General features: G+C 40.2%; 1 protein-coding gene across 1 annotated transcript in view; it reads left to right on the top strand.

Moving 5' to 3' along the window:
* The window catches only part of adamts6 (ADAM metallopeptidase with thrombospondin type 1 motif, 6), a 71,865-nt gene that overhangs the window by 23,741 nt on the left and 23,688 nt on the right, over window positions 1-24,436 (top strand). The window contains exons 11-15 of the mRNA XM_040157529.1: window positions 2,996-3,137; window positions 9,136-9,243; window positions 16,000-16,145; window positions 18,384-18,447; window positions 23,244-23,346. Coding sequence (XP_040013463.1) covers window positions 2,996-3,137; window positions 9,136-9,243; window positions 16,000-16,145; window positions 18,384-18,447; window positions 23,244-23,346 — 563 coding nt within the window. The remainder of the gene's footprint in view (window positions 1-2,995; window positions 3,138-9,135; window positions 9,244-15,999; window positions 16,146-18,383; window positions 18,448-23,243; window positions 23,347-24,436) is intronic.

Below are 24,436 nucleotides of genomic sequence, written 5' to 3'. Positions count from 1 at the left end.
CTCCTATCGGTCTGGAACAGGCATTTTTTATTTTGCTACTCTGGGATGAAAACAGAAAGCATGTATGAGATGTCATGTTTTATTTTGTTCAATACTGTCCTAAAAACTCATATTTGATTGAGATCTTTGGACTGTGCACTTCTCCATTCCGCTTAACAATTAAAATGTATGTTTTCATCAGATCTTATGGGAAAACAAGAGCACAAAACAACATTGAAAAATAGATTTAAAATGTGCATCCATGCTGTTTAAACACCAGAAGACTGCTGCATCAGCTGCTCCTCCGTTCAAACTTTTCTTAATTACAATGTAAGTGTTTAATAAGTGGAGACTGACACATCGCTAAATAAGAAAATAATTTAAAAACAATATAGTTCTAATCTAGAGACTAGCATACTAAGTGCCATGTAAGTGTTGTGTAGCTAACTGACAAAACTAACATTAGCTTGCTAACATTAAGTATTAACTGTTTAGAGGGCTGTTTAATAATACTGTAATGTAATGTGAGATTATTTTAAATTACATTTCACACAAATAACACAGTACCTCGAATTATAAAACATTATGCCAATGAAATAGGTCTAAATGACGAGCTAAATAGCGTCAGTTAAATTAGCGCAATTTTGTATTTACCAATCTAAACTGCAGAGCTCACTCTGAAAGACATATTTCTCCTACATGTAAACTGGGAAGTTTTTAAATTACATTTCACACAAATAACACAATATATCTTAAATGACAAAACCTTATTCTAGTAACATTAGACTAAATGATTAACGTTAGCTAAATGGCGTCAGTTAAATTAGGATAGTAAGATATCTCCCATTCATTCAGAAACTAGATGAATTCTACTGGCTCTGAAGCATTTGTGTTTATATGTAATGATGTAAATTGAGAAGTTTTTTATTTAAATTACGTTTCACACAGATAACGCTAACCGAAGCTTGCTAATATCATGACCTGTATAGCTTTCGAAGAGTAAAACAGGTCACAGAAAAATCAGTTGACATATCTGACCAGACAATGGTTCACAATGCTGTTTAAAGATGATATAAACTGGTAAGATTTTAAATTACATTTAACAAAACTAACGCAATAAGCCCCACTTTACAAAACATTATGCTAATAAAATTTAATATTTCATTTGGCCCTAAAACTGTTTTTTTTGGGAGTTAGCTATGTTACTGCTCGCGATGTTACAGTGACTTCCTGTTTTCATAGTTGGTTCAGAGGTACTTGTTTCCTCTCAACCAATTTACTGGAGTCCTTGCTAGCTACGAGCCACTAGGACATTTCCTAAAGTTTCAAAGGAATACTTCGACATTTTTGGAAATCTGCTTACTCGCATTATTCTACATATAACATATTATTTTCATGTACTACAAATATGAGGGTGGTATCTTGACTTCTCATCTCACTCTTGGCTAGAAAGCAAATAAGAGTATTTCCCAGATATAACTATTCCTTTAATTGTGTTTTCAACTACCTAGTAGTTAATAAGAATTTAGAAAGGACTTGACAAACAGTCTTAGTAATGGATTTACGAATCGCTTGGAAGTGCATGAGAGGTGGATATTGTCCTCTCTAAAAATACATTTGAAAACAGTTCTAAACGCAGAACAAGAACACATTATCGACAATTTTTGTGGGGACTACTTTTTCCTAATAATGTGTTTGAACAATTTTTTCTCTTTCTAATGAGCTGTACTACTGACTTTCCATGTACCTTGGGAGCTGCAGAAGTACCTCCTGGAGTACAGCTAGTAGGGTACAGGAGTTTCTAGGACAGTGTCTCGGAACTTTTTAAAATGTGAATTTTCAAAGCTGTGAGGACCACAAATTAATTTCCAATCACCTCCATTGTATAGGGGAAGAGCCAGAAATCTCAGAGACAGATAACTCGAAACCTGGACGCGTAAACCCAAAACTATCTGCATGGCTAGATATCACTAAAGGACGTCTAGTGTTCTCTCAGTTTCAGTCTTCGGTCTTCTCCTCTCTCGTATTCTGTGCCCAAGTTTTAGCCTGCTCAATCACAAAGCCTAGCTCTACGTTATTGTTGTCACCAGGCCCACTTTTCCTTTCGAGGGATGGGAAGCATTCCACTGCCTGTTGCAGCTGCCACAGCTGGAAAAGAGCACAGTGTTATAGTAAATAGTCGTAGTAATATTTTGCCTCCAGTGAATCCTCTGACTCAGGGAGAAGCAGAGGAGGTAGAGATCAAAATTAAATACATCTGTGTTTGTTTATTGGCACTTGTCTTTGGTGTGATTTTTGTCTCGAGAAAAGGTCAAAAGGTCAAAGGAACTCGAAACAAAATTTTAATCTGTGAGCCAAGTGTTGGTAGTCGGAGCTGGGACGAGAAAAGCATCCATATAGCAACGTAGATAGTTAAACAAGTGCAGAATCTAAACCCAGAATAAACACACACTATTATTTTTTATCTACTAGAATACAAAACTTGTGTGTGTGTGTGTCTGTGTGTGTGTGTGTGTGTGATTTCTTTGTGAGCGCACATATTTCTATCTGACAAAACAGACTAAACATAATCCCAGGCCTGGACATATGACCCATAGCTCACTCCAGATTTTTCTCCTCCTTCCCCTGCTCTGTCATTTTATTGGCTCCTCTGTGGATTCAGTATAAGCAGTTGACATACAGAATAGTGGAGCACAGAGCCATATAATCAGAGAGGGTTTGTGTTTTAAGACAGGCGGATCGACCGACAGCCTGCCCTCTTCGCCTCTGGTAAAATGTCTCTGCTTGGGCTTCAACGCTCTCTGTGATGAGGAGGTGTTGATGTGTAATATCAACATTAATTACATGTCATTTCAGATCTTTGACAAGCTTCCTACAATGGTAGTTTGGGGGTAAAATTATGTGAGTCAAACAACACCGGCCAAGGTCTACAAAAGAAGAGGGGGGGGGCTTAAATCGTGTAGAAAGGTTTCTTTGTGTAAGAAACAATCCTATTGTAGGTTTGTTTTTTTGACAGCTCAGGTCGGGGGACGTGTCTGGACAATGAACCTCTGAAACGAGACTTCCTGTACCCAACAGTGGCCCCGGGGCAGGTGTACGATGCAGACGAGCAGTGTCGCTTCCAGTACGGAGCCTCCTCACGCCAGTGCAAGTATGGGGTAAGGAACCAGCATCTTTCACGCCGCTCTGCTGCGCACTCCCTCCCTTCTCGTTGACCCAAAGCGATCTCTGTTACATCTTTTAACTGGAGCAGCTCATTGTACTTTTCCAGCTCACAATCTCTCAGTTTCAGACCAGGATGGTGTTGTCAGAGACATCTCACGGTAGTATTTCTGAAACACCCACACTGGACTGGACTCTGCTTTGAAAGGAGTGTAGGGTTTGTAAACAAATCTGAATACATTACTCGCATACAAACAGCTAGGAATTGTTGCAGTATTACCCCCCCCTCCCCGGAAAAAAACACCTAAACACACAGTGAATAAGCTGAAGTCCCAAATCACCATATAGTGGTGTCAGCATCCCCAGTGTCCATCAAAAATAAATGTCCATGAATCTGTTTAGAAATCATTAGAGTAAAAGATTAGTTGATTAACTGACTGGTCGATCGACAGAAAATTCACCTGCAACTGTTTTGATGATAGATTAATCGTGAGGTCATTTTTCAAACAAAAATACCAAAAACTTCCTGTGGATGTTCTTTTTTTCTTTGTCCTGGGTGATGATAAAAGAGAGCATCTTTGGGTTTTGGACTGTTGGTCGGACTTTGAAGGTGTACTTTTTCTTCAGTGTCAATGTAATCCAGTTCTTGTTTGTATAGCGTGAACATGAACTGCTAGTAGCCAAAGCAGCACGACTTTCCGTGATCACTGCAGACACAACCTAATTAAAAAAATAATAAAAAAAATTACCCAATACGACCCAATAAGCTATTATTGCTCGTTTCTTTAAAACAGCTTTCTAATTCTTTAATTATCGACACCCCAGACCGATTTTACATTCATCTGGGCTTCCTCCCATCATATATAAAACCTCCAGTTTTTAATTGCAGGATTTATTTTCCCACTATTGAAACCTCCTGTTCTGTTTCCAGTATTTATTCCCATCGGGACCATTTAAAGTTACAAACACTTCAGACTTTTTGGACTGTGAAGGTGGGGTTCACATACAAACCTTTTTTTTATTTTTTATTATTTGATTGAATTAGGTACATGGTTGAAATATTATGGTACTTCGTAACAGCTAAACTTATGTATGAGGAGTGTAAATGGCAGTAAAAAACAATTTAAAAGAAAATAAGAGTCCACTTTCGGAATTAATCTGAATACAAATATTTTTGTGACATACGCAGATGTAGATGGATATACAGATAGCAGTTTGAGTTATACGTGTAGTGGATAGTGTACAATATAGTGAAACTTAAGGTAGAGATATTAAATGTGGTATTAAATGTGTGACATTTTTGCTTGAAAAATTACCGATGCGATTAATCAATTTATAAGAAATTGCTGCTGATAAGTTTTCCGATGGTAGACCAATCGGTAAATCGACTTATTGTTTCGGCCCTGTGCTTGACATGAAAATGATCCCAGTGAGTTCAGTGCAGTCAGGTATACAGATTTTAAATCTGGGAAGAAGAGAGCACAGGTATCGGATCGTAAATAGGTATCGGCATATGGTACATCCTGAGTTGAGGGATCAGACTCATCATTGAAAGGCTGTTTCCACTGGAAGATTGTTTTCAGCGCTGTTGAAGTTAGATTGGCGTATCCCTTATTTGAAGATATGTACATGATGAAAGCATGTTCATCATCCCCTGGGGTAATAAGGTAATAATAACAGTTTACCTCAAGTTTATTTTTCCTAATTGCGATTAAATAGAGGTAAAACATGCGAGTAAGGTAATTGTTTTATTATTGTCTGACAACTAGAGCTGGTTAGGAAGTGTCTTTCCACACATTGCCTCATTCTTCTTTTTAATCTATAAACTTCCCAGACAAAGAGATGAAGGATGGAAGGCAACACTTCCCTCGTGTGTCCTTTTTTTTTTTTTTTTTTTTTTTTTTTTTTAGCCTTTAATTAAAATGATTCACCCTCTTGCCCGGGTAATGAGAAAACCTGAGTACGTAAAGTGAGGAGGCAGTTAAAGACAAGCAACAGCCACATGCTATAATGAGTGGTGGAAAGAATCCTCAAAGATTTAATGGACAATAATGTGATATTGTTTTGCATTACGTAAATATTTTGGCACATGATGGGAAAAAAAGGGAGAGATTAGCTGAGATCATATAGTTATTTCATTTCATTGAAAGAAATATCTGACAGCAGATTATAACAGGCCCCAAATCAAGCCCTGTTATTTTGGTTCCTAAGCTCATAATTGTGGTTTTAGATCAGCATGAAAGACACACATTTATGAGATTTATGAGCGGACGGGATTCCAGCAATGATTCAACAGAGTTAGATCGGAGTTTTTCATCTGACAATAAGATCAAATTCATACAGCCATCTGTGAAAGAGATGCCCTCTGCGACTGCTTACAGGACAGGCGTGACCACAGAAATGGTTAAAAGGTCTAATGAATGGAAGGGCCTGGTTTCTGAATCTGACTCTCAGCCATAACCTATTGAACTTTTCCCCATTTGGATGAGTATTTTGTCGATTTTTCTAATCGCAAAAGAATACAGAAGAGCAGTGATGGGAAAGGCACAGAAGTGTAGTCAGAACATGTCAGAGTTTATCGCTAATATATGTATAAATAACATCAAACAGTCATTTTGTAGTTTTAATATTTCAGTGGTAAAACAAGTTTCAAGACACCACTCCTTTGGCGTAGATTGTAAGGTAACAAAATGATTTGTAAGGATTTCAACCATAATAAACTGAAATTCTGGCCACAAATGTACACCATATTCATTCATGGGTGGAGATTTACCACCAGGCATGACCTGGTGTGTGCTGTTCAGCTGGTGTGAACAGCACTGTAGAGCAGTGGTTCCCGACCTAACAGGCGTCAGATGATTATTAGGGTAGGAAATAAGAAAAATGCCCATTTTTTTCCCTCAGACTTGAAATACTGAATAGTTAAATATGGTTTCGGGCAGCTTGTGATACTTTGGGCTACTTTTTGTAACATTTGGCGGTTTTCCCATATGATATGTTAGGCTACATTCTCATGAATCGGCGCCTGTTTTACTCCAATGAGTAAGACTGAGGTTCTCAAGGGGATAGTATGACACACAGTGAGTGATAACTGCTGACTAACAAAACCAAACAACATTTCAGTTCATTACATCTAGGCTTAAACTATTTTTAGCCACGCTAGCTGCAGGACTCTTGGGATGCCTGTCGCTTAGCCTCACCAGTTTGGTCCAGACTCAAATATCTGAACAACTACTGAATGGATTGCCATGAAATTTAGTACAAACACTCGCGGTCCCCAGAGGATATATTGTAAGGAGTTTGAGGATCCCCTGACTTTTCATCTATTGCCACCATGAGGTTGTTGTGGTATTGAGTGAAATGTCTCAAGTTAATGGTTGGATTGCCATTAAATTTGGTACAAACATTCATGTTCTCTCTCCAGGATGAATCATTTGGGTGATCCTCTCACTTTTTGATCTGGTGCCAATTTTTATTTGCCCAACACTTTAATTCGTGACAAAATACCTGCAAAACTAATGTCGTTCCCATCAGGCTCAGCTCTACTTTGTGTTCAGTGCTGAGTAGCAAATGTTAGAATGCTAGCAAACTAAACTAAGATGGTGAACGTGGTAAACATTAAACGTGCTAAACATCGGTTTAACATCGTCACGGTCTGCATGTTAGCCAGCTGATGTTAGCATGTAGCTCAAAGTACCACTGTGGCTAAGTACAGACTCACAGAGCTGAGCCAGACTCTTAGTTTTGACTTTACTATTTTTCCTATTCAGTTCCTATTATTTTTTGTCATATCTCTACGTTAAAAGCCCTGTAAAAACTATTAAATCTGTTTATGTAACTGAAAACTTTTTTACGTTTTTACATTATCCAAAGGAATGGAGATAATTTGTTATTAAAACTTTGGTTTTGTGTTTGCGTAATGACACAGATTTAACCGAAGCTTTATGTTTATTTTTCTTCTTGCACTCATTTGTGCAGTAAAGAGAACAACCTGAAATCAAATCAATATTTGGTGTGACCGCCCTTTGTCTTTAAACAGCCCACTAATCCCAGATTGACTCCGTGATGTTGAGATCAGGTCTCTGTGGGGGGGCCAGACCATCTGTTGCAGGACTCCTTGTTCTTCTTGTCTCTGAAGATAGTTCATCATGACTCTGGCTGTGTGTCTGGGCTCGTTGTCCTGCTACCGAATGATTTTGGGACCAATCAGATGCCTCCCTGATGGTATTGTGTGATGGATAAGAATCTAAACATCTAAATTGCCTACTTTTGCACAGTACTGTAATGAGGACTACTTTTAGGACAACTGGGGCTCTCATTGGACTACTTGGTTTCATTCAAATCTGGTAACAGTGGATCAAATCAAATAAAACAATCTAAGAAGGGAAAATAAACCACTCTTTAACTGAACTTTTCACAAATCAAACCAAATTATATATATTGTTTTGTATTTAGGGATCATTACCAGGAGAGGTTGGAAACCACTCATGTAGAGCAATATAACAGCAATATTTCACTGAATGTGGCCCATAACGCCGTCGTGGGGTTCAAATAACTTCAGAGATATTAGAGATCCTTGAATCGCAGTGGTATCACAACATGAGACTGTGTCAGAGGTGGGAAAAGTAACAGACATCCAGAGAGGAAATTAGTGTAATTTATAGCAATAATTTGTTTTTTAGTGACTACCTCCCGCTTACCAGTTAGACCATGAACCTGTCCTCAACCTTCCAGGCAAGCTGTACGAGTGTTTTTCAAACCGGAGCGACACTGGAAGCCGCAGGTATGAAAAACAAACCACCTCTGATGGCTATATTAGCAAGGCCCTTACTGAGTACCCCTGCCCTTTCTATCGCCGGCTTGTTCTCTCTTAGCGTAAATCCATCAGGCCCACATCCATGTTCGTTAAGGCCTGGGCTGCTGACCTTTTCGCAGGGCTGAGATAGTGAATGAAGCAGTGGGGCGGCTTATTGAAACCAGCTGCCAGAGGGGAGTCTCTGCAACCAGAGAGTGGCAGTTTGCCGCTTTATTTAATCTGGATATGCTCAGGGAGCTGCAGGGCCGTGGCATATTTACTGACCCTGGGGGTCAGTATGTATGCGTGGGATCATAACTCTTTTTCATGGGCCTGCTCTTCTGCCGTACACAATTGTCCTGTAAAAGCCTCTGAAGTCGAGACGCGAGGTGACCCAGTTTGGTTTAATGGGAAATCTAATGCAAGGTTGTGCAGTGCTGTCCTCGTAACATGTGTTCACTTTATGGTTATATTTATTTGTGGGCAACTTAGTGCTGTCTTCCCGCTATCTCTCTCTCTCTCTCACACACACACACACAAACACTCATACTCCATTCCTTCGGTGATCTAAATGCATTCTCCTTATGTCCTAGAGTGAGGAATGAGGAGGAGAAGACAGAGATATGATGTTTACTCAGACCACTCAGTAATACTCAAGATATTTGTTAGGCCTACAGGTCGCCTTTATCTGAGACTTGGGAGGCCTATTGCTCACTCTTGATTTCCCCAAAGAAGTAGAAATGGTATTTCTTGAACTGATGTCACGGTCCCGTGTGGTCCTCAAGTGAACGTGAGCAAAAGTTAGTCATGGTGTTGATCCAGCTGACTGTTCATTTCTCATAAGAGAACATCAAGAGCACCCAGTGACCCTTGGCATATTGCTCAAGATGCACTATGATCCAAAGCATATGGGCTCTTGAAGTTAGATGCCTCTCAGCAGTCTTGATGTGGTCTCATCAACTCCTCTCACCTGCTGATATGATATGGAATCGTGTAGATTTGTAGCTGAATTTCCATGTTGTTTGTGTTCTTTTTTTTTTTAAATTTGTCTCACAGCTGTCTGAGTGGAGAAGAAAACCACGAAAAGGAAAACCAGCGAAGGCCACTGATAAATACCTCTCACCCTTATTCAGCAATCAGCCCCCAAAGTCTGCTGAATTGATTTATTCTGACCAACTTGCTTTTGCCTTCTTTCCTAGGAAGTGTGTAGAGAGCTCTGGTGCCTTAGTAAAAGCAACCGCTGTGTAACAAACAGTATCCCAGCTGCAGAGGGGACTCTGTGCCAGACCGGCAGCATTGAGAAAGGGGTAAGTCATCAAATGTTTTTCATACATTTAAAGATTCACCCAAATTACAAAAAAACAACTCCAATATTTTTTCACTTACTCCAAGCGGAGGAAGTGGGGTGTTAAGATCTGAGTTTTCGTCTTCCAACCCAATACACTGAAGGACAAAATAACTTCTTGCTGTTCATAGCATTTAAAAATGCTAGAATTGAATTGTTCAAAACTTGCATTGCTTGGCAAATATGGAGCTTTAGAAGACTGCTGGCCTTAGATCTGAAACTACTAATAACAGAAAATCAATCTCCAACTATTTTGATAATCGGATACTTGTTAAAGTTATTTAATTTAGAAAAAGAAAACCAAAAAAATCACTGACTCCAGCTTCTGCTCTGCTTCCAAAGCTTTGGAGTTTTGATTGGACTAAACAAGACAGTTGAAGACATCACCTTGCACTGTGAAAACTTGTGATTTAAATTTATGCACTATTTGTTGATATTGCGGGGCTAAATGATGAATCAATTAGTTGGAAAATATACATGAATCAATAATGAAAATAGCTGCTGGCCTGCTTGGCCTCCACCCACAATTCTCTCACCTGTGTTGTTAGATCAGGAGGAGGAAGAGGAGGGAGAAAATAATAAATTAGACCTCAACCACATTCAAACACACAGCTCTGATCCATGATATTACTCTCTAAATAATAAACTACTAATTTTGGTGTAAAATATGAGTATATTTGTGTTTTATTGCTAGATACATTATTTTACCTTCTTTTATCTTTTATTTATCTGTTTTTTAATGTTTGTTTTTATGATGTAAACTCGGCACAGGACTCAATGTGTTCTTTTCGAGTGTATAAATAAAGGTGTGTGTGTGTGTGTGTGGGTGAGTGTACACTCAAAAGTGAATTTATTGACATATATTTGGCGTATAACAAAATGTTACAATTAACACAGGGACGCAGGATTAAAAAACTCAGAAAATGCATTCTTTATTTCACTGAGTTTGTAAAATATGTATCTGTGTCTTTCCAGAAACAAAATTACTGTTAGTGCTTTGTCAGACATAATAGTCCACAAAGCTAGCTGGCTCGCTTGCTTGCAAACACAGCTAAAAAGTTGACACAGCTTAGCTGAGGTGCATTTGTACCACTGACTCCTGTTCACTCACAACTTCCTGCAAGCCATGCCTCTCTTGTGGAGCAGTTTATACTCTGGCAGAACAAGGGACAATGCCTGTGGACTGGCAGGCTGGGGTGGGGGTTCCCATATTTAAAAAAGGGAACCGAAAGGTGTGGTCCAATTATCAGGGTATCACACTGCTCAGCCTCCCCAGGAAAGCCTATTCCAGGGTGCTCGAAAGGAGGATCTGACTTATTGTCGAACGTCAGATCCAGGAGGAGCAATGCAGATTCTGAACTGGGCATGGAACAGTGGACCAACTCTTTATCCTTGCTACAGGTTACTGGAGGGGCCATGGGAGTTTGTCCATCCAGTCTACATGTGTTTTGTGGATTTGGAGAATGCTTACGACTGTGTACCTTGGGGGGTCTTATGGGCTGCACTGCAAGGTATGGGGGTACCAGTTATTACGAGCCACCCGGTCCGTATATAACCAGAATGAGAGTCGTGTTCGTATTCTCTGCCGGAAGTCAAGCATGTTTCCAGTTGTTGTCGGCCTCCACCAGGGCTGTCCCTTTATGATTTTCATGGACAGGATCTCAAGGCGTGGCCTGGGGCAGGAAAGTTTCCACTTTGGGGACCTCGGAATCACCTCTCTGCTTTTTGCAGAAGATGTGGTTCTTTTGGCTTCATCAGACTGTGACCTACCACACCTATGGTCATGAGCTTTGGGTAGAGACCGAAAGAATGAGATCAACAGCACTGGCGGCCAAAATGATTTTCCTCCCCAAGGTTGCTGGGCTCAGCCTTATAGGTGGGGTGAGTAGCTCCGACGTCTAGAAGGAGCTGGGAGTAGACCTGATGCTCCTTTGAATTGCAAGGAGCCAGTTGAGGTGGTTTGGGCATCTGATCAGGATGCCTCGTGCGCATCTTCCATTGGGGGGGGATTCCCAAGGAGGAGCTGGAAAACGTTGCTGGGGAGGGGGAGATCTGGACTGCCTTGCTTAACCTGCTGCCTCTGTGACCCAACACCGGATAAGTGGCAGAAAACGGATGGATGGATGGAGAACAAGGTTATATACAATTGGAAGGTGTATAGTGCAGTACAGTATAATTCAACACTGTACAACAACTGAGCATTACAGTATAACCTTCACTTTGGTAGTATTTCTTGCAGGGTTGTTGTTGGCGTTTAGATTAGAATGGGATAGTCTAACTTGGTGTACCTAGTAGAGTTCATCAAAGTTGAGCCCTTTATAAAAGCTTTACTTGGCCTCTGCGAGTGAATCCAATGATTGCACCGATTCCACTGTAATTAACCGATTTCAGTCCAACATATTGCCAAAATTAATGCTAATGTGATCAGGCCTTTACTCTGGATAATCCACAGACCTCATTGTGAGCACTTTTCAGTGGCACTATGTTCTACCCAAGAAATAGTCCTGATGAAATCTCTTGAAAGCTCCTTCTTTGGATTAGGCAGAGTAACTGGGGCCTTGTTTTCTGTAATTTTTAAATGCTGTGAACACAACAACTGAAATTACCTCAGTTTATTTTGGAATGGAGGCAGAAATCTTAATCTTAAAATAATAGCAATAATAATCCCACAGCTAGATACCACTACAGATATGTTTTTTTGTAATTTGGGTGGACTGACCCTTTAATCATTGCACACATAGTGCAGTACCTGGTGATGTAAAATGAGCACTTCAATACTCTCCTCTGTGTGCAGCAATTAGCCTCAGCTAGTGGTACCTCACTGCATCAGCTTGCATCTGTTCCACTCTGGGAAGGGGTACCATTCCCTGAGTGTGCACTCATGCAATGGTAGCAACCACACACACACACACACACACACACACACACACTTGCACACACACACACACACACACACACACACACACACACACACACACACACACACACATGTGCACACACACACACACACACACACACACACACACACACACACACACACACACACACACGCGCGCACACACATGCAAGCAGGCCAGGCTTTAGGTCATCAGCCCACTGTTGATGCCAGCCAGGTTAGGGGAGACAGTTTTAACACGGATTATGGCAGCCATTGTCACTGGATGGTCCGAGGTCTAAAAGGGAAGAATAGGAGAGTGTCACGAGCTGTCACCCGTGATTACCATTAGCTCAGTGGAGCCTTTGAGGGCCGGGGCCCACGGTCAGGGTCCTGGACAACACAGGGGGCCCCAGGTTGAGCCTGGGGGGCTTTGGAACAGCTTTTGGAGCAGCTTTAGGAGAGCCAGTGGCATGCCCTGTCTGCCCCTGCCGGGGACAGCTTCAAAGGAATATGAATGTCAGCCATTTCTCACCCAGCGTGTAATGGAGAGAGGCCCTTCCAACAGGAGCAGGGAGAGAGAGAGAGGCAGAGAATGGGGGATGGAGCAGAGAGGGATTGGAGAGAGGCAGAAACTGACCAACAGAGAAAAGTTTTTTGTGTTTTTACTGTGTTCAAATGGACTCACAGAAAGCAGACTGCAGGAAGCAGACTCCATCTTCCTCCCCCCGGTGTTCCGATCCCACCGTCCTTCTCCCCATCTCTCCGTCTCCTCTCTCCCACGGCTAATCTTGTTTAGACAGCGTCTCGGGACGTGAATGAGTAATTCAGAAAAAGAGGACAGTGGCCCAACGTAGCCCTCACCTTGACTGTCCCAGTCTCTCTGGGCTCTTAACCTACTGACACAGTTGGAGACACAAAGGGGTTGTCTCTGATCCCCTCTTCCCTCTTGATCTCTGGACAGCTTAGTACAAGGCTTAAAACACTCCTGACACACCGAACAGTGCTTTCCACCCCTCACCTACCTCTGAAACCACCCCACAGTACACTGGAAACATTAGACAAAAGAACAAAAACATGCTGAATCAATATGAAAAGTTGTTCTGTTAATTCACCTTTTGGTAACATAATGGTTTAAGGAAAGAATGTGAGCAGGAGAATTATAAGAACATATTCTGTTAAAGGGACAAACCAAGAAAGTGCACAAATTAAAGGAATACTTCAGTGTTTTAGGAAATACCTTTATTTGCTTTGATTGCTCAGACAGTTATCTTCTTGTTATATTTACTTGAGTAAAAGTAGCAATACCAAAGTATAAAAATTGAGTTTACTTGCAACTCCATTGCCAGTGGAAGTCCTGCATTGAAAATCTTACTAAAGTAAAAGTACATCATCAGCATCAAAACTGACTTAAAGTAAAGTAACTAGTAACTAAAGCTATCAATTAAATTTAGTGGAGTAAACGTCAGAATTTAATATTATATTCTGTCTCTGCACTGTCTATGAATTTAGTATTTCACACATATTAGCCTATAACAGGTCCATCCCAGTTTCTCAGAGTCCAAGATGATGAGTTCAGATGTCATGTTTTGTTCGACCAACAGTCCATAACCCGAAGATATTCTGTTTTAATATGACATCAAACAGCCTCTCATATATATAAAAGAGCATTTTTTTTTTTTTTTGCCATTTTTTTATGTATGTAAGGGGCTATATGTAAGTTTTCTTTGCCACTGAAAGTGGTTTCTTGCCGGGGGCAAGGGGGTGGTGATGCTAGCTGGATAGCATGCTGACTTCAGTAGAAGAAAAGAAGTGATAGAAATAGAAGCAAAATAACATTGGCGTTGCTTTACACCGCTGGAGACAGCTCTTGGCGAGTAGAGGAATTTTTTTGCTGAACTCACAACGTTTGTTCTAGACTTCTAGGTAGACAGCTGTTAATGCTAAGGTTGGCTATGTAGCAATAGCAAAAACTTACTTACAGTATAGCCCCTCTACTGATAAATCGATTATCAAAGTAGTTGCCGAACATTTTTCTGTCAATCGACTAATTGATTAATCGTGTAATTGTAGCAGCTCTAATTAGCATTAAGCTCTTAGCAACATAAATTTGAAACTGTAATGATAACAATTCTGTTATTCCCTCCAACATTCAAATCCTGTGTATATACAGAGCTGGAACTAGGACGTGGTTAGCCTAGCTTAGCATAAAGACAAAAGACCAAAATTCAAAACTATTCCTTCCAACTCTGAGGCTATCCTCCTTGTGTGATTTATCTTGTCTGTTTAGCCCATACATGAACAGAAATGTAAAAATGACAAAAAACAATGGGTTACTTGTTGGAGCTGTTTCTTGACTAACCACAATTTATCCATCTATACAGTACTTTTGTTCAGTGTCTCCAGCTATAGTGGAGGTTGCTAAATTCAGTTAGGAAGCACAGGCTTTGGTTTTGGGCTCTGTCCAGGGTTGATGGTATCAATCCTGTCACTGTGCCCTGCTGTTGCCCACCAAGAAATAGTCGCTCCCCCTTAAAACCACAAATTGTTGTTTATTACATTTAAACAAATAAAATTCACCATGTTATTAAATTAGCTGTAGAGTTTTGCATGTTTTTGAACTTTGGACGGAGCCAGGTTGGCTGTTAGCCCCCTGCTTTCAGTCTCTAAGCTAAGCTAAGCTAAACACATCCTGACCCATGTACTTAAAAACAGCCACAAGTGTCAAATATTGAACAAGGCTAAATGCAAAAACCTATTGTAACAGTAGCACAAGTGGTGAAGTCATTAAGTCAGTGCATTGACTCAATAACGTCTGAAATACAGCACTGTTTGCCTGAAGTTTGCTAGCATTAGCTAACCTTAGCCACCGTACATTACGAGTTAAATTAGACTAAGCAAGGCTGTAGCAGATAAACCCCTCAGTGTATTGCTTATGAATGCAGCATTTCTTTTTAAAGGACCAGTGTGTAGAAATTAGGAGGATGTATAGGCAGAAATGGAATATAATATTCATAATTATGCTTTCATTAGTGTATAATCACCTGAAACTAGGAGTCGTTAATGGTTTTTCATTAGCTTAGAATGAGCCCTTCATATCTACATAGGGAGCGGGTACTCTTTGCCATGTTTCTACAGAAGCTCACAACAGACAAACCCGATCCTGGCTCTAGAGAGGGCCTTTCGCGCCTTTACGTTACCTGAAGGCCACTGTAGGTTCCCCTATATACTTGGAAAGGGAGGGGTATTCATTTGGTTGCAATCTGAAATGCCACTAAATGCTAAACACTGGTCCTTTAAGAGGTAGAATTGTGTTATTTCTTATTCTTGCTGTGAAATGAGACTGACATAAAATTGATATCGGTCTTCCCATTTCACTCTCGGAAAGAAAGCAACTGAGCATATTTCTTACTATTTCAAACTATTCCTTTAACGATAAGCAGGACACATCTGAATTGTGTCACATAAGCTGTACAACAATAAAGCTCAGCAAGGAGGAAACCATGACAGCAATAACAACAACAGAAAACACAGGACTAATGCAGAAATTAAATTACAGGGTGTGTGTGTGTGTGTGTGTGTGTGTTTTAAAGAGAGTCGGAGGGAGACAGAATGTGTTATGGAAGGAAAACAATCAGTCAGGTTTTGTATAGTCTACATTTCACTATATACAGATGCACATACATTTATACTGAGCTCATAACTGTTGGAAAACTGTAAAACCGACACTTAAATATTCTGTCTTGTAATAAGTTGCATGTCATTGTGAGTCAGAAAAAATTCAGCCTCTCTGCATAATAACCAAAGTTTCCCCCTCTCTGTCTGTGTTTCCTCCCCAACCAGTGGTGCTACCAGGGGGAGTGTGTTGCGTTCGGTACCTGGCCTCAGAGTGTGGACGGAGGCTGGGGGCCCTGGTCGATGTGGGGGGAGTGCAGCAGGACCTGTGGGGGCGGTGTATCCTCCTCCATGAGGCACTGTGACAGCCCAGCGTAAGTAGGCAAAGTAAGCCACAGCAAGCTGAACACACACATCCAGGTCCTGCCTACAGGTGTGTGTTTGTGTGTATGTGCACATGTGTATGCCGTGTGGATGTGTGTTGTATCTGACTGGGAGTAGAGATAATAGTATAGATAATTAGACTGTCAGTGAAGCAGATCAGTAGTGAAACATTTACAGTGGTAAATGTCTCTTTCCTTGGAAAAAAAAAACACTCATAATGGCTTGTCCTTTAAAGCTCAATGTGATGACTTTTTCTGAAAACGTTTATCTTTAATTTTTGCCAGTTTTTTAATGTTGACGAAGCATTTGACTTAACTTTGACCTTTCAAAATTGCCTATTCTGGTCTGTGGTGTAATGGACAGTACAGTGGTGCAAAACTGTAAAGCCAAACAATCTCATAACTATTTCATATGTTTGTATTGATCCACTAGGATTTGCAAACACAAGACAGGACACACAGTCTATCACTCAGGCCTTGAAAGATCCCATCATAGAGTATCTTTACTTCTTAAAAGTGATGTATCAGCAAGAGGCCAATCATAAGTGTAAACCAACTGGCTAATGTTTTTTTAGAAAAAAGGAGATACAAAAGCATTTCATGGAATTGGTAGAAAGGATTGATTACGTTTTGGTTGGACTTGTACTGTTTTACGGGAGGTTGTACCCATTTAATGAGGCCTTTAAAGTGAAATCATGTAACTTTTGAAAGAAGAAATAACATACAAATGAAAGGTTGAACTCATAACCAATGAAACACACACTTGTTAAATTCACAATTACACACACACACACACACACACACACACACACACACAAACAGTGTTAGCAATGTTAGCAAACTTTAGATAGATAATAGATAGATGTTGTTTTCAGAGGAAAAGCTCTCGGGAAAAAAAGAAAAAGCTCTAAAAAGCCACTGTCCACCACCTGCTCAGCACCAAACAGCAGACAGACACAGTTAGAGACCAGCTGGTCAACACGGTGGAGCATTTAGCAGCTAAAGAGCCAGATGTTTCCCTCAGGATTAGGTGGAGACCAAAAACAGAGCTAAGAGAGACCAGAACAGTAGAATGCCATACGCTGTTCCACCTGTCAATCAAGGCAAGCACACCCCAAAACATCATTCTCTTTAAGCCTAAATAACCTAAAATCATTACAAAGACAAGTGTTATGTCATATTTAGTGTTGTGATAATAACTTCTTGTGCAACTTTGAGTGTCTTCTTGGAGCCATTACAAAAATATTACAATGGATATTAAGACACTTGTGCTCTAGCTTCAGTTTTCTTCCATGACGGGTGCAGCTAGGTCAGTCTTTATCCTCATGCAGTTTTAGATGGACTCAGTGATGGAGCATGTGCAATCAGTTAAGACACAGCTCACTCTCCAGTGGAGATTTTCATGCTGCGTAGTTTTGGTTTAAGGCCTCCCATGTGTCCTGAATAGACAAATCATTGTCCAGTGCATCTTTGTCTGGGATCTTTATCCATCGTTCATTTTTGCATTCCTTTGTTTTGGAAGCTAGATTTTACGTCAAACATGTCATGGGAAGACGAGAGGAAGAGACAGGGTGAACCAGAGAGAAGGAAAAAAAGGGGGGAAGGTGGGAAGATGGGGAAGAGGAGAAGCCATCGGCATAATGTGGAACACCTGTGTAAGGTGATCGCCGCTGCTCAGGCATCAGTGCAGAGAGGAGGGAGGCAGAGAAAAACACAGCCAGACATTCATTACAGAGCCTGTCTCAGAGTTTTTTTTTGCAGTGAAGTGGAAATAGTCATGGAGGAAAGGGAGGCTAATGAGGGTGAGAAGAAGGCAAGAGATGATAAGAACATAAAAACAAATCCTTAAGAGATATAGTAGATGTGAAGTGAAGAGTAGATTAGGAAGAAGAGCGAGTAAAGAATCTGAGGTTACACACTTTAGTCTCTCTCCCAAATCTAGATGTCATGTCACAGTTAAGAGCTCTTAGAACAGCTTGGGTTTCATGAATGAATCATCAGCACATGCTCAGCAAAGCAGCAAATACAGACAGACTTCTGGCAGAGATTTTTTGAGGCACGTTTCACGACCCGCCACCACCAAACGTTTCCTAACGTACTCACTGCATCCCCAAGATTATATCTTTGAAGAATTTGGGATTTGTGAATTTATGGTGGTTGATGTGATGTGTTCAAGATGTCCTCTCACTTTTCAATTCCCTGCTCATTCAATTCTCCTGTGTCTCTCAGTCCGTCTGGAGGAGGCAAGTACTGTCTTGGAGAGAGGAAACGCTACAGATCCTGTAACACTGACGTGAGTTTCTTAATTTCTCTGTTTTAGTCGGTCTGCTTGGTATTTAGAGCAACGTATACAGGTATACAACTGCAAGGTCATATTATTCACTGGGGATGGGGATCACTTTTATAGCTACAGGTTGATTTTCTTACTAAAGCCTCCCTGAACTAACTGTCCAGCCACCATACTCCAAATGAGAGAAGGCCTGATACACCAAACTGAGTCGCCTTCAGTTATTGCTGTAGACTCACAGCTATGGGCTTGATGAGCAGCAGTGAGTGGTACCAAGAGTGATTGTGGGCTTTCTTTGCCCCAGGTCTTGCCACTCAGGCTACAAACAGGCTACCCTACCTTATCGACGTTATACAGTTCAGCAACAAGGACGTGCTCGGACTCCATTATTTTGTCTTTTAACGTCCTGTCTACGATGGAAGTGAGGATGTGTCACATTGAGTAGGTTGACATCTGCCGCCTGTAATCAGTTTGCGCCTCCATTTGAATGTATTACGTGAAGGACTCGCAGAGCTGGAGGAAAATGAGAAGGTTTCTATTAGAGCAGTCTGACAAATACTTATTTATAATGTGTTTATAACAATATGATATCATAACAGAATAGGTTGCATGAATTTGGCAGTTGAAAAACATGTGGAGACTCATCTGGTTAGCTACAATATTACCGCATTGCAGTCTTCCATGACGTGGGATTATTATTGTGTAACAAGCCGATTACTGACAAGGCCTTATGACCTTGTCAAAAATGTGGACGTGTGTTCCAAGAAACGGACGGGCCACATGAGGTCAATTGCTGGAGCCTGTTTAGGCAGTAAATCGCCTGATATGAATCCTTGCAGACACTACTCAGGGCTGAGACGCATTCAATCTATATTTTAATTTAGAGTTAATATGGCCCTAAACATATGCTAGAAGTGAATGTCAGTCAAAAATAAGTCAGTAAAGCACTTCTATTTTCGTAGTAAAGATGCAACAGGATGTATCACAAGCTATATAGTTACCTATATAGGAAACTGAAAAGGATTTTAAGTAGGGTTACAGTACAGAGGTTTACATAGCCATTCACACACACACACACACACACATTTCTGAAACCAAAGATACACCGTAGTGTAAACTTTCCTCTTGATGGATGCTCTGCTCTGGTTTGTAAAGAGACTGAGACAGTCGGCCTTTTGAGGCACTCTGACCAGGGATGGATTTGGCCTGTCACGGCGTGACTGCTGAACCTCCTCTTTGCTGCTCGTTTCTCCTGCAGAACGTGTTATCTCAGAAAAAGGCTTTACAAGGAATCACAGAGATCAGCCAGCAGCATCACAACGCCTTTAAGCTGCCTGACATGCTTTCTTCATGGAACGTAGGATAGACGATCATAATAATGCACAGGCTGTGATATAATAGTCCCCCGTTGACTTTGGGTTTGTTCGTCTCTCTGTCACTTTATAGTTCATATATTATTTGTGACATTTCACTTGCGTCAACGATGATGACCGTTTCAGAGTGCATTTCATGAAAAGCAATTCACAGACCATTTTTTGAGGTCTGGAGCAACGCTTTAAACAAATATTTAACATGGCTACAAGTTGAGATCTCTGTTCAACTATTTCTAGGTGGCCTTTTTTTCACAAGGTGAAAATTGAAATATTTAGGGCCCTGGTGGACATTTAACCGCAAGTCTTAAAAATAACAGCTGAGAGCAAGCACTGACTGTTTTCTTTGGAAAACAAACAACACCCCTCAACACCCTCTACAATGACCACACCTTGTCCAGGGAAATGTGTGTGTGTGTGTGCGCGTGTGTGTGCGTGTGTGTGTGTGTGTGTGAGTGTGTGTGTGTGTGTGAGTGAGTGTGTGTGTGTATTTTTGAGCACCAGATGTAGATACAATGACACATACTCTCTCTCACGCACACACATACATAAATTGATGTTTATATCTCCTCTATTTTTACGCTGATCACTGGTCAGATATTATTTGTTAATGGTGCCTCCCTCCCTTCCTGTTACTACTATGTTTTCCCCGTGGGACGTTGCTTTATACTATAAGGCTGATCCCATTAGCATAATGCTTCATGTCAGAGTTGTTTTAAGAAGGCATCGGATGCAAGACCATAAGGCTCGGACACAATCATATATGCAGGTCATAACTGACATTAAAGGGGCACTCCAACAGCTTAGTATTGTGCTTCCATAAAATTGGGGGACTTAAGAGAGACAGATAACCAAGACGAAGAGTCTACAGCCATGCTATAGGCTCTGGGGCTGCACTTGTAATTAGTCATTAGTTTTGCAGATGTGTAGACATAAACCAAAGTATTGGACAAATGAAAATTTTGACCTGATAACGGCGCAAGTTAAGGGATAACCACAATTATCACTAATTGTACTGTGGTGAACAGGAAATTTGCCAAATTTCATGACTATCCATGCATTTATCAAGACAATTCACTCAAAACTACTAGTGTCAAGGCGAAGAGTTCGTAGATCATTTTTAGGATTCATCATTTGAGAACCATTAATATCTTTAAAAAAAATTTAGATCTAGTCCATCAAATAGGTATTGATATTTTTTGTTGGATAAATTAAAGCATTGACCTGCTGGTGGCGCTAGAGGAAAAATCAGAGGATCACCAAAGTTATAAGGATTCATCCTCTGGGCACCATGAACATCTCTACAAAATCGCTACAAAAGTGCATCCGGTAGTTGTTGAGATATCTCAGTCTGGACCAAAGCTCCTCACGAGCCTCAGAAGACATTACACTGTTTTCACAGCTTGTGTTGTACTTCGCATTACCAGTAAATTTACTTCGACATTAAACCAGTAGAGTCAGAGGATGCGCCATGGCAGGTTGTCATATAAATAAAATATGTAGTGCTGGTAGGCCGATTACATGATTAGTCAATCAACAGAAATCCAAATTCTGATAATCTTAATCCTAGTTTTTTATGAAGAAGAAACAGCAAACTTGCTCTGGTGCCAGTCGTTTGAATGAGACTGGCTTCTTTCTCTTTGGGTTTTGCACTGGTGTTGTAAGACATCATTTCCGATTCTTACATTTTATACACTATTTATCAAAACGTAATCAACAGGTTAATTTATAATGAAAATAATCCTTTCTTTGCCGCCCCCACTAATGCGATCTTATAATTTTTTTTCTTCCTGTAAACACGTGTTAGCACATGTAAATCTCATTTAGCTCTGTGCTGTCATTTCAAAACGCACTTGTAATAATATTGTTTTGTCTCTTCTGACTCGATCTGCGTGTTTGATGTGCAAGTTTAAAGCTGCCATACTGGCAAAACGCTTGAGTGGTAATGAAAGTGGCTCGGCCTCCCTGTGGCCCGCTCCAATGTGGAACACTTTCAGCGTGTGAAATACAGCTTTGACCTAAGAGCTTTTATTTGTCCTGGGGGAGAGTGTTTTGGGGTTTCTAAAGACCTTTTCACACCAATAAAGTACTTCTTTCCATTTTTTACCTCCTCTTATTGGAGCAACATCCACACAGTGGAGTCCCATCCCAGATAAGTCGATCCAGAACCAGAGCCAGAACCAGGTCTGCACCAGCCTGCGCTGTGCTGGGCTTCTACCTCCTCTGGCTGAGTTTATGTTTCTAATTACCCAGCCAAAGAAGTGCTTCATTATCCATCATAAATCCACAAATGAAAACAAAGCAATCTCTCCAAATAGAAAACGCACTGTTCTCAATTAGGAATTCCCAGAAACGAGTCTGTTTTAGTGTCTGAAAATAAAATGTGACATCTTATGCAGACTCTGTCCAGTTGTTAATAATGATGTTGTCTATGCAAATAAAAACTTCCCAGAATGAAGAAAATGTCTTAGCAGATAATTCACTTACTCAAATGGTAACAACATGCTAGCCTGCATCTCAAGTTCTTAAAGGACCATACCAGTGTGCCTGCAAATTTTAGATCCTTTAACAAAAAACATGCATTTTCTTTCACATGCCATTTTTGAAATGCATGCTCCATGTATTTGGATTTTTCTGGACGATTTTCATGTTGTTTGAGGCATTCATTATATTTCACTAATTTCTCTATGATAATAAAATCAATTGGCAGACTCTTGAAACCTGTTTGAGCTGTGTAATCCATCACAGCAAACATCCAGTCAGCAAAACCTTCTGCATTGCTTTATTCTGCAAAAATAATGCAACTTTGGCAAAAAATGAATGCAGGATTGATTTTCATTATGATGGATTAAACAACTCAAGCACGGTTCTTTTTCTTTTTTTTTTTAACTTGCATATCCTATTTATTAGAAAATCTTTTTAATAGCAATAACAGCGAAAGACAACAACAACACTGTTTCCAGGCACTGTGAAATTTATATCACAAACATTAAAAATAATGCACTCTCCGTAATTTTTGTAGAATTATCCACAATTGGTAAAACGATAACAGGTGAATTAAATATGAAGAGGCAAACGGACAGCTATTCCGACAGATATGCTGTCCATTTTATCCATCTTGCAATGTATAAATCATTTCTCAGTCTTAATGGTAAAGTCAGTCTTTCCATCTTATGGATCTTTTTGATGGTTTGGGGCTAATTGTCTGCTGTAGATGGATAACTCCAGCAAGTGTCAAGGGTCTGTTCATAGATTTTCATATTGTGCCGAAATGAAAGAAAGCCATCGGATGTTTGGAGCAGCAGCATGTTTTTCGAAATGTCAGCTTCAATGTAAAGTGCACTGCTTAGTTGTGAACGGACATAAGACATGCAACATTGTCTTAGCGTCTCACTATTGTAAAATGCTGACTCTTTTTTTTTCTTTTTGCAGGCCTGCCCTGTAGGATCCCGTGATTTCCGAGAGAAGCAGTGTGCCGATTTCGACAGCATGCCTTTCCGTGGGAAGTACTACAACTGGAAGCCTTACACTGGTGGTGAGTTTTTATACAGCAATTTGTAAATCCATTGATACGTTTGTAAGTCCACTGATTGAAGTTTTTGTGTACAGTTTAGTTTGAACCTAAATTAAATTAGGTTGTACCATTAGAACTTGAAGAATGCCATAGCTAGTAAAGGCTAGTAAACTTCAGTAATGTGTAAATCAGTTGCTAGGTTGCTGGACGCAAAAAACCATATAATCATCCAAAGACACCAGAATGATCATATTTCAAACTCTTGCACATTCAAAATCCAAACTGCAGAGTTTTAAACAAGTAAGGGGGTGCCTGAAGGTCTGTGCTGCCGTTCACTGTACGTCGATGGGTTAACGAGTTGCCTTCAATTGGCTCCAACTTTTGGCCAAGCATTTATGATGTAGGCTATAGGACACACTATGCATCCTAGGATGTAAGCAAATAGGTTAAACGTAAATATTTTTTGTACCATAAACCAAACAAAGCAAAACTTGATTATTTCCATTATTAAACCAAGGTTTGACCACAAACTTATGAGACAGCCATTGTCACCACTCTTTGTCACGAGATCTCCGCAGAGATAGTGTTTGGAGCATTAATGGCAGATTCAGGGTCAGTTTTCCATTATACTTTATTGACATGGTTAGTGTACGATGAATAATCTGGCTGGTTCCAAAGCAGCTTCATACCATTTCACACTATGACGCGAATTATTGATAGAATTATTGATTGCACATTGTACGAAGGGCTAAATCATCAAACAAACACGGTTTCTATTGTACAACTGTCAACACTGCCGTCCACTCAGAAGCAATCAGCTATGTAAACAGACACTGACTGTGTCTGTAACATAACTGCTAAAAATTAGCATCTTAGGGGTGAATATATATATTAAACTTAACTGTAGGCTTTACAGATTTAGGAGTTTTCATGGCATTTCGAATGATTGGGAAATATCTGATTATGCTAACCTAACCGATGCTATTTAGCTAGTCATTTAGTCTGACCATATTAGCATAACATTTTGTAATTTGAGGTATATTTTGTAGTTTTCCTTAACAGTAATTTAAAATCTTTCCAGTTGTCATCATGTTTTAAAATTGTCACGTCA

This window comes from Xiphias gladius, chromosome 20 (assembly GCF_016859285.1).
Source record: "Xiphias gladius isolate SHS-SW01 ecotype Sanya breed wild chromosome 20, ASM1685928v1, whole genome shotgun sequence".
In the NCBI taxonomy this organism is placed as follows: domain Eukaryota; kingdom Metazoa; phylum Chordata; class Actinopteri; order Istiophoriformes; family Xiphiidae; genus Xiphias; species Xiphias gladius.
The sequence above is the reverse complement of the archived record's forward strand: the minus strand, read 5'-3'. Positions and strand labels throughout refer to the sequence as shown.